An 11,078-nucleotide genomic window follows, 5' to 3' on the forward strand; every position below is an offset into this window, starting at 1 on the left:
AATTTATTTATACCAGAAAAATAACGGTGCGTTTTCGCACCTTTGGCGGGATGTGGGTACTTCGGTTAACATACCGTGAAAAACTAAAGTCTTTTCCTTTTCCACTGTTTTATTTAAACCATATAGAAACGCATAAATTAGTATTTAAAATCATTAAGTAACCGTTCATACTATAACAAAACCCTTTTATTTATGAAAATTATTTGGATATAAGGGCACATTACATTTTACCCTAAAATATACATTGTGCCTATGACATTACAAAGGTGCCTGCACCTTTTCCTTGATACCCTTTTCTCGATGATATGACCTGCATTTTCTTCTTAAGTGTCTGCTAGTAAAGAATTATGAGAAGGTTTGTCTGTATTCGGATTTGATGGTCCTTCTGCATGTATTTCTTAGCGATTGCCATTACTGAATCGGTCACCTTTGATTGACTTTAGCGCGGCATATGATCTTTGAGAAATCAATCGGAGACATTTTGAGCCCACTAGCCTTCCTTTAGATTTTCCATGAATTAGTTTACACATATCCAGTAAATTGGTAAACAAAGGCCACCACCACTTTTTCCCTCTGATTTTGATTCTATGATTCGCGTTTGTATAATCGTGATATATACTCCACCTATGGGCTTATTGTAATCCCGAATGTCGAGAAGCTGGGGAATTGTTATGCCTTTTCTTTCAAATGGTAAATTGGCAATGTGTTTCTGGCCACTATTACAACAGAGCTTTCATTCTATTTGACTGCGGACAATTCAGATTCCTAGTCAAAAGCATAATCAATTGAGCCTCGAGGTTTTTTCCAAGAGCTTAGTCTTCAAGTGGGCACTTTCCAGTTTTACTTTCCCGAGTTGTTAAATTTTCAAAGGTTCGCCTTTCCTTCAGTATTTGGAACAAGGAACAATGAACATGAACAAGAGAAGTAGTCAAAAAATAACCGATGCTGAGTAGTATCGGGAATTATTTTCAAGAAATGTGAAACAACGATAGCTCCTAATCCTCCCTTCACTCCATAAAGGTTTGATTGATTTACCCCCTCCATACGAAAACAAATTGGATGAGGTAACCATCTGAAGAGCAAAGCACCATAACTTGAACCCAAATCGAGAGTTAAGATGACAATACTTTCAATATGAATCACTAGTGTTTGGTTACCAGCAGTTTCTGCACAGTTGAAAGACAACTAAATTTTTCAACACCAACACAACACAATTTGTACATAAACATTAGCTGAGGTAATGATACTTTTCCAGATGATACACTTGATGTATTTGAAGTTATTGCATTTTTCAGCAAGTAAAGATGAATTTATCTCATTAAGCAATGAAATTACCTAACTGGAATTCCCAAGAATAATATTTCATATTCATGGGAAAGAATGTCACATCAAAAAATCTCATTAAGCAATGAAATTAACTAGAATTCCCAAGAATAATATTTCATATTCATGGGAAGGAATTTCACATCAAAAAAAGAAAGATCTGTTACAACCATTATGTAAGCTAACCTCTCATTGGCCGCAAAAACTGTTCTGAACGGTTTCATACTGAAAAAGGTGGAGTTTCCAAATAATAAGCGAAATTATTTCCTGGTCATTTTCCCAAGCTATTTATTGCCTGGCTCTATTAAGAATTACAAATAGCAAAACAATGAGGAGTGGAATTATGACCCTCCCATTAAGAACAGCAGCCTTAATGGATTTTGATAAGCCAGTTGAAAATTTAAATTTACTAATACGGCAAAAAAGTATTTTTAATAAAAATATAAAGTAATAACCATGTAACTGAATTAAATAGGATAGAATAGACAAATTAATAATTGACAAATGATAGGGACAACTTGCACATAAACATTAGTTGAGGTAATGATACTTTTCCAAAGGACAAATTAATGATTGACAGATGATAGGGTCTCAGAAATAAGAACTTGACATCATAATCATCTAAAATATTAATAAGTCATGGTATATAATACTGATGAACAGAAGAACTTATGAGGCCATTGTGTTTTCAAGGATTGAGAGAATAAATATGATACACAGTTAAAGACCTTATGTATGTGGCATGCAAAGACTCAGACAAGGAACAAATATCAAATAAAATAGTAGGAGAGATCTCTTCTCTCATTTCAATCAACTCTCTATTGCTCTCTTGAGGGGTAGGATAGGAGGCAGAAATACACCATTTAGACAGGACTCAATTATAAATATGTACTCATGAGAGGTAAAGTAAACTTTTAAATCAAGTCATGCCTAAAAATCTGCAGCTCAAATATTCAGTAAAGATGCACAGCTTTCAAAATGGAATTTGATAATCATATAATTATCAAATATTATCACAAAATTTTATCAATAAGGGTGAAGCTCAGATTAAAATGGTAATGAACAATCACTAATTAATTCACAAAATAATATGAGCCTGCTCCATGTACAATGGAGTAGACAATAGACTTCAGAAAATAAACATATATTTTTATAATAACTCAGTCATGAGTTTAAAATATAATTACTTAAATCCAATCACTTTGTTTCAGCATATCATACCATTTCTGCTCTTTTACATTTGACCTTTACTAGGAGGGTTGACATGGGTTGTCATTATATTCACTGATTTCAATTCAAAGGTTGCATTGGATAGGTGAGGAAAGAACTAATTCCCGGCTAAGCCATATTTAAATGATGATCATAATAACCTTACCTGAGAATACAATTTGTTGGTAAACTGATGAAGATAGTCTGACAAATTACCAGGTGGTGATGGTGTTGAACAGCTGAATGAATTAGAATCTGTAGAAACACGTGTGGCTGTGATATTTACATCTGCTCCCGCAGCCAAAAGAGCACGGACGCAATTTGGTTTGTCACTCAAGCAAGCAACATGAAGTGGTGTATGACCCATTCCATTCCTCACATTTAAAGATGCACTCTTCCCACCAGGAGAAGAAGAGGCTACTGATGCCAGAGCCTGGGGTAAAAGTGACAAAATACCCAATGTAAATTAACCGAATGTACAAATAAGATAGTACCTGTTGTAGATTTGTGGAATCCATAATTCATGTTGAACCTACAAGAAAAAACTTAGTTAACTTCCACAGGATGTTTTATTAAACAACCATGATTTCATGGAACAGTTGGCATCATCAGGTAAGAACATATTTGTTGAATAGCAAAACCAAGGTTGGGGAGGGGGTTAGGAGAATGGAAAAGGAGGAAGTGTTAGAAGCAGATTAGGGGAAGGAGGAAGTAGGGTGACCCACTGAGAAGCATGAGGCACACCTTAGTAAGGGAGAACTAGGAAGGTGAGAAAGAGGAGGGGGTACAGGGAGTTAGGAGACGTAGGAATTCATGTGGCCTTCAAAGCAATCAGGCCTCACAGTAATGTTAGGAATTCATGAGTCTAAGGAAGAGGTGGGGTAGGTGGATGCAGCTTGGATGTCCAGGAGAGGAAAGTGAGTAAGGAATAGGTTGTCATTAAACAAGATGGCCATTTCACAGTCATTTTATTTCATCCTGCTCCCATGCATCCAATCTGTGTACTTTGGGTTTGAGAAGGAAAATAGATGGCAAAAAATTGCCGGTATGGTCTTCCTACCACAGATATTAGCCAATTTGAGACTCTGAGGTGTTACATAAGACATAGCAATGTTTATGTTTCTTCATCCACACTTAGAAACACCTTCCCATCTGTCCAATAAATGTGCTCCCACAATCATTACACTTTAACTGATAGACAACACTTTTATTGACAGGTCCGCTTTTATCTCTCGAATTACATAGAAATAGGTTTTTTTATGTCACCTTCACTGTAGACGATCACATTGCATTGGTCCTTAGGACAAAATTTCCTGATCTTTTCCCAAATTGTGTCATAATACAGTGGAGGCTGGTTTTATTGAGATGGCATACAGGGAGAAATGGGTTATTACAAGCTATTGCCTCTCATGCAACTTAGTGTTAACTTGACGTTTGATGCAATTTCTGGAAGGCACTTTTTTCGGTCTCACAGCAATTTGACTCATCTTACCAATCCTGGACGATCCAGATCTGTGATCACATCACTAAACATAGTGCAACACACAGACATGAATGCATGCTTTATTGAAACAAGAGCCAATAATAGATTTGTGATATTCCGCTTTAAAAATAATTTACATACCTAAGTCAAGGCAAACTCAGATTATACTCCACTGTAAAATAGCACTGATATGAAATAAAAGTGATAATTAAAGGTGCACGTGGGAATTAAGGGGCTTCATCTGCGACCATTGGATAAAATGAGCACCCAAAATATCAATCGATAGGGAAGTACACTAGTGTTTGAAATGCACCAAAACATTTTTTAATTAGAGTTCAGAATATCAAAATGTCATAAAACTACAGTTTAAATCCTAGTAATGTATACTTGATTCGAGACCACCGTCCAAAATGTGGACAAATTCAAAAGCCGCTAAAACAGGCGTCCATGCTTAATATTTGCCGTGACGTCACTAGGCAGTAGCAGAAGGCAGCTTCTACGCCGTTAGTTCTACCACTATTCATGCATTGGAAAAATTACTGAATTTGAGGATATCTGTTTTTTGCTGTCATAAAATATCTTCTGAATACATATATATGTGGCTGCTTCTCTTTTGAGTACATGACTTCATCATTGTGCAATATATTAATATTCATTTAAGTATCACCTTCATTAAGTTTGGAGAGAGTAGTGCGAATAGCACATTGAATATTAATAAATAGATGATGGTACATATTTATTTTTCGATGGGTACATTTTGGCACAATGCCATTTATGATGCCAAAACATTTTTTGTAAGAACTGAGTCAATCTAATAGACCTACTTCAGACGTTTGCTGCAAGGCTTATTCGTTGCTGTGCATTCATGCCAGTCGGAACGTTCGCCCTTCTCAAATAGAATCATGGGATGTTAGCTGTATTTCCGTTCTGGCAGGTTGTTGCTGTGGGTCGCTGTCCAAGATAGGTTCAAGAAAAGTTAATCTTGGTTGGGAGAAGGCAAATTCCAATGATTTACCAAATGTTGACATATTTATGCTCACTGAATTTTTGAAAAAGGAGGACAGGTTCAAAGTTCCTGAAATGCGAGGCGTTAAGCCTAAGTAGTGAGTGGTTTTGTATAAATACCTTATCCTATGTAATTTCATAGATATTGCTGCAATATTCAGTTATTGTGGGCTTATTATTAATATTAACCCTCTCTTATGTATGTTTACCGCAATACCAGGGAATCTTACGGTGACAATGCCATTGGTTAAGCACAAATAAGAAGGGACAACAACATCTGCAGAATGAAAGCCAGAATATGTCCCGAGCATAAAATTAATGAATCAGGGTATCGCGTTAGTCTGGACGTTGACAAGGAGGCTGGCATCATCAATGCAAGAGGGGGCTTTAACCAAACTACTTTCAGTTATGTAAATATTACATAAGTCTACGCGGAGGATGCTATATTTTGACTCAACACATTTTTTAATATGAATTAGGTATCTATTAAGTAAATTATTATCATATAAATATCAATTAGACCTTACAATATTTTAAAATGATCTTCCCAACAGGATATTGTCGACAGGTAAGAGTCAGGTGGATCACGCTGAGCAGCCTTGAACCATTTACTCCGAATGGCCTGTGCTTTAGGCACAGAAATAAATATCTTCTCAGGTGTTCGTTTCGACATCGAGATGCAATTTGGAACAAAACACCATTTATAATTCTTTTTTGAATTCATGTTCTCCGCACTATTCGACATTTTTAGGAAGCAAACTCCACCGATTCCCGGAATCTCTCACCACGTTAAGAAGGCAACGGAATATAGCGATGCTCCACTGCATGCACTGCCTTGTCACGTCACATCTCAATCAAGATGGAGGCACTGTGTTTCAGCGCAACATGAAATTTTCCAACTTTTAAAACTATTTAAAGGGCATACCCCAGATGCAGGAAATAAAAGCGACTAAACTAATACTTCTTTTTTAGTCTAAACTTTCAAATTTCACAATAAAAAAACTCAGTGCACTTCCCTATTTTCCAGGTACATATTATGAGCATTCATTAAACGGAGCCTCCACTGTACAAGAGTTTTCTCCACATCTTTAGTGCATCATATAACTTATTGATTAATGACAACAACTGTTGGACAACAACATGGCCATGTAACAAATCATCCTGTAGAATTTTACAAAGTTTTTTTTATTGTTAGTTCACCAAGAACAACAAACGCCCCAAAAATATATGAAAAGCTTTTTTAATAGTCCTAGCAAAGTTTAACTTTTTTCATTTTATTTGTAGGTAAACAAATGTAGTATTCAATACACTCCTTTCAAATGCTCAAGTTAATTCATTATACATACATACTTCATAAAAGGTCAACTTCCAATACTCAAATGCTGAAAATGTCAATTAAAGTTGAAAAATTATTAATGCACTAAAATAAAGTCAGGGTGACAGTTTTGCCAAGTTCAAGATATTTTTGCATACGTCTTCCATAATGGAATTATCACGAAAAAAAATAATTTGGTTCAAAGGAAGGTAATAAATAATTAGTAGGGTCACCAGTTGTATGTATATAAAATTTAATATGTATATAATTGAATTGTTTTGTATTTCATTTGTAGATAACTGAATATAACAAGAAAATCTAGAGGAATTCCCCAAATTTGTGACTAAATAGCGACAAAGTAAAAGCGAGAGAACTTCAAAAAAGTATTTCTCGTAGAACATGTAAATTCTACCAATTCATGTATTGCTATTAACTGACATATATAAACCATAATTTAAAATAAAATGTAATTATCTTTTCAAGTCATTCCATGATATTGGTCCACTACAATGAAATGACAGTCTAAGTGTGTTTCCCTAAGTATTGCGTAAGGTGACCTAAGCACAATGACAAGAGCATCAGTTAAGTTATCATCCCATTACAATGGACATTTACAGAGGAGTACTCAAAAGGGCTCTCGTAATACTGAACAACTTACAGCAATTATTTCTTTGGTTGTTGAAGCAGCATGATGAAAAACAGAGTTCCCATTATTGTCTCTTTGTTCCAAGCAGGTGGACACTACTGGACCAAAGCCAAGTAACTGCTGGACAGTCTTCAAATTTCCCGTCAGAATTGCAACCATTAATGGTGACATACCATTCTGAGGCTCTATCACTGTTATTGAGCTAGAAAAACATACAATTCACAATATTAGAGGACACAATTAAACCCTTATTGTTGATAATGACAGGTCATTAATAAATTACTTATCAAATAATCATAATAAATCTAACATTCCATTGAGAAAACGACCAGCATCGGTCGCGAAAAGTTGGGGCCACCCAAAAATTGATGTGGTGACATAGCCCAAAAGTTTTTATTTAACATAAAGAGTACCCACGAAAGTTTTAATGAAGAATTACAAATAATATCATTCTAGGGAGTACTTGGCAGGTGGTGCTATCATGAAACTCATGTAATAATATCATTTTTAAAGATGATATGTCATTCTAATGCCTTGAAGTTTCAGCTTTTGTACATGTAGCAGTCAAGCACTAAAGTAACTTCTGGAACTGTTTAAGACACATTTATCTTCATTCATCTCCTAATTGTGGCACTGTTACCATCAACCTTCCTCATTATCTGTTCCTTTTCAGATCAAGCCAAGCCTTCTGAATAGAAAATTCACAAGAGGATTGGGAAAATGAGAATATGTTAGAGAATGCATTGCTGTATTGACTAGTTCAGGAATTGCCAGACTTGACTCGATACTCGCAAGTAGTTTTCAACTCAACTTGAGATCAAACAGTACTTCTTGCACATCCCTAATTCATTAATTAAAATCTAAGTATAAAGTACTATGTCACAAAACACTGAATTAAAATTTCTTTTTCAATAAAGACATCAAATTAGACATAAGATATGATCATGATATCAACAAAATCGAGTTTAAGTAGATAAATAACATAGAAATCAATTTTTTCCATTATCACCTCAGGTCAACAATGTCAACGTAAGTCCCACAAAGTTCTTCACTTAACTCTCCTAAAACTCATTTTTTTCATATTCACATGCATTTATCCTTTTACAACAAATTTGAGGCCTTCCGTGCATGCCATCTGCTGTAGCTCTGCGTGAGGACAGCCTTCATGTTTTTAAAAGGGTAGAGCTATGATGATCTTTTGGAGTGAACTTCCTCTACCAGACCATTAAGCCTCATGATACGTAGCCGATAAAGCTCTTGCTCTCGGCCCCCGGGCACAAGTCTAACCAATTCTTTACCAGTTTACTGATTCAGAGAGTTGACACAAAAGGAGTAAATTTATTTCCTGGGAAACATACCCAACATATTTACTTCATCTGCCACATGTACTAGGTATCTTAAGGTAAAGTCTCTCCTAAAATAACCATGAATTTAAATATTAAATAGAGCACATCATGGTACCACCAATTTGATGAATATTAATTTTCATTTCATGATCATTCATGTTGCATGTCAATGCACAATATTGTCCAGAGCCACAGACAAAAACAATGTCACAACACAATTCACTAAGAGAAGGAACAAACTATGCAACCAAGTGACTGAAACCAATTAGCAGCCAGAATACAACTGTACACAACCATTCAGAAATTGATTTCAGATCAGTTGCATAGGTTGAATTGTGTGCAGCTTTCCATTTGGAAACACAAGTTCAGTTGAAAAACAGTTAAAATCTCAACCAGTTTCAGTGGCGCCGACTTCATGGGGCTTGAGGGGGCCCGAGCCCCCTCAAAAATTCGTTATGGGTGTGAAGAAAAAATGTGTCAGGCTTGCCGATTTTCCCCGGAGTGTCCAGCTATCGATATTCAAGTTATCAGGGTTCTAATGTTTATCCTATGACCCTTCTAAAATGCTTAAAAAACTTAAAAGTCACTGCTTATAAAATTTGCCGGGGAAGATCCCCAGTTTGGGCCCCCCCAATATTTTTTGCAAGTCGGCGTCCCTGACCAGTTTCCAACTCTGGCTGCAAGACAGTTACTCTGTGAGCAGACAGACTTTGGGTTTATATAAGACTACTTACTCTATCCTCCCACCCTTCTAAAAAAAAAAAAAAAAATTGAGCACTCTCACCTTGACAGGAGTGGATGCATGAGACACAGATGATAGCCAAAGTGAGCAGCTACGTGAGCTGCTGACCATGTTGGATGCTCAACCAGCAAATCACATATTCGCTGAACTTCTGCAACCACAGCTAGCTGAAATGATAAAATTTTGAAAAAACACCTATACGTGATGCATAAAAACTAAAAAATGAATTCATGACATGAAAGTAAAACACCCAATATTTAATTGAAATCCAATATGCGCTAATTCTACATAAATTAGAAGGCAAGTTACAAAAAACTCACATCTTGGTTTGTCTCTATGAGAACGGGAATGACTTCCTTGAACAAAGAAAATCTAGATATGGCTTCATTACCATCGCTTGTCCTCAGAAGACTGTCAAAAAAGGTAAAATTAATGTGAAAAATGCATGCACAGTGGCAGTTACGACATTACATAGATATTCCACAAACATCAATGCTATCAAGAACGATAGTAATCACAATGAAAATAATTTTATATAAGACTGGGATACTATATAGTATCCCAGTCTTGTCCAATGCTAAATTTAACCACTATATTTATAGCTCACATGAGAATATAAATGATTTTTTTCAGTACCACTGGATCAACATTAAAAAGAACTGACTCTGAATCCTTAACCCTGGAGTAGAATTAGATACTCCTTAAAAGAGAGGAAGATTAGCTAAAGACAATTGTATACTGAAGTATAGAAAGACATACGCATTTACATGAGCATCAACATTATTGAGGTAGCTGACAATCTTTAAAGATTGTCAAATTTGATTGGGGATATGCCAGGGCGAACAAATTATTCGTGAAAATAGAAATCTGTTAAAACAGTAACATCGAGGGAAGAAAAATATAAAATATGTGATACTGATGTTATATGGAATACAAAAATTCACTCTAGACTGACTAATGAAAACATAAATAGTTAGTATGATGTCATCAACCAGTCGAGATCAGGTAGAGCTTATCTAAGACTACCCACAAAAGCTTATGAACTTAGCAGGTTCAATGGCAATTTCTACATTAATAATATTTCATAATTCCAATAATATATGCAAAAGGCGCCCTTTGTATATCATATTGGCATTGCGCATTTATTTCTTTCAGGACGACGCTTAAGAATAGCAAGCAAAAGAAATGGAAGAATACTCAACAACAAACAACCATAAATGTCCATAAATCATTATCGGCACAAAATTGTTTACCAAGAATACGACAGAAGTGAGAATTCTTGTAAAACTAAGGAGAAGTAATAATGGACAACATGAAACGATAATAAATACCTAAAGGCTTTGTACAGCGTGACAGAAACCGGTAGATGAAGAACCACTTCGTACTTCCCGTCCCTGGTTCCATATAATACAAGTGAATCATGGCGATTAACTACAACTAGAGAACTATAATTTTCTTGTTTCACTTCTAAAACTTTGTGTGCGTTATCTTCGGGTCTAGTGAGACTACGGAAAACTGCGGCCCCAATGGCCCCTAACAAAGACATGCTGTCACTGCCTTTGTTTCAGGCTCATGATCGACGTGGAATAAATAATTACTTGAACCGTACGAACACCAACAAATACTAAGACAACATTGCACAAGCAGACGTCGCCACCTCCAATCCATAAATTTATGTTCAGTGTAGAATCGAAGTTAAAGTCGATGTGTGATATCGAAACTTTGAATTCACTATTGTATCGATAGTTCTCATGTGCGAGTGGCGCTGAGTTTTAATAAGTATTCTTATTGTTAGTGGTGAACCCCGAGGTTCCGCAAACTTTTTGCTTTAATCGTTACAAGTGATAATTTTTAGTTTTATACGTCGCATAAATTACTGAATAACTGGAATGACAGAATCTTTGGTTCTTTTTTCCTTTTCAAAGTTGCACGCGCGTTTTCTTATTTCCTTCCACTATGTTTATTAATAATATTTTGTAAGCTAGTTAGCGTTCACTTGCCGCTGTTTT

General features: G+C 35.7%; 1 protein-coding gene across 1 annotated transcript in view; it reads right to left on the reverse strand.

The window, feature by feature from the left end:
• Positions 1-10,759, reverse strand: part of LOC124157327 (85/88 kDa calcium-independent phospholipase A2-like) — a 39,873-nt gene extending 29,114 nt beyond the window's left edge. The window contains exons 1-5 of the mRNA XM_046531961.1: positions 10,401-10,759; positions 9,390-9,480; positions 9,112-9,236; positions 6,994-7,183; positions 2,699-2,965 (exon numbers count right to left, since the gene is read on the reverse strand). Coding sequence (XP_046387917.1) covers positions 2,699-2,965; positions 6,994-7,183; positions 9,112-9,236; positions 9,390-9,480; positions 10,401-10,615 — 888 coding nt within the window. The 5' untranslated portion in view covers positions 10,616-10,759. The remainder of the gene's footprint in view (positions 1-2,698; positions 2,966-6,993; positions 7,184-9,111; positions 9,237-9,389; positions 9,481-10,400) is intronic.
• Between the last annotated feature and the right edge of the window lie 319 nt (positions 10,760-11,078).

The sequence above is a fragment of the Ischnura elegans genome, chromosome 4 (genome assembly GCF_921293095.1).
Source record: "Ischnura elegans chromosome 4, ioIscEleg1.1, whole genome shotgun sequence".
Lineage (NCBI taxonomy): Eukaryota > Metazoa > Arthropoda > Insecta > Odonata > Coenagrionidae > Ischnura > Ischnura elegans.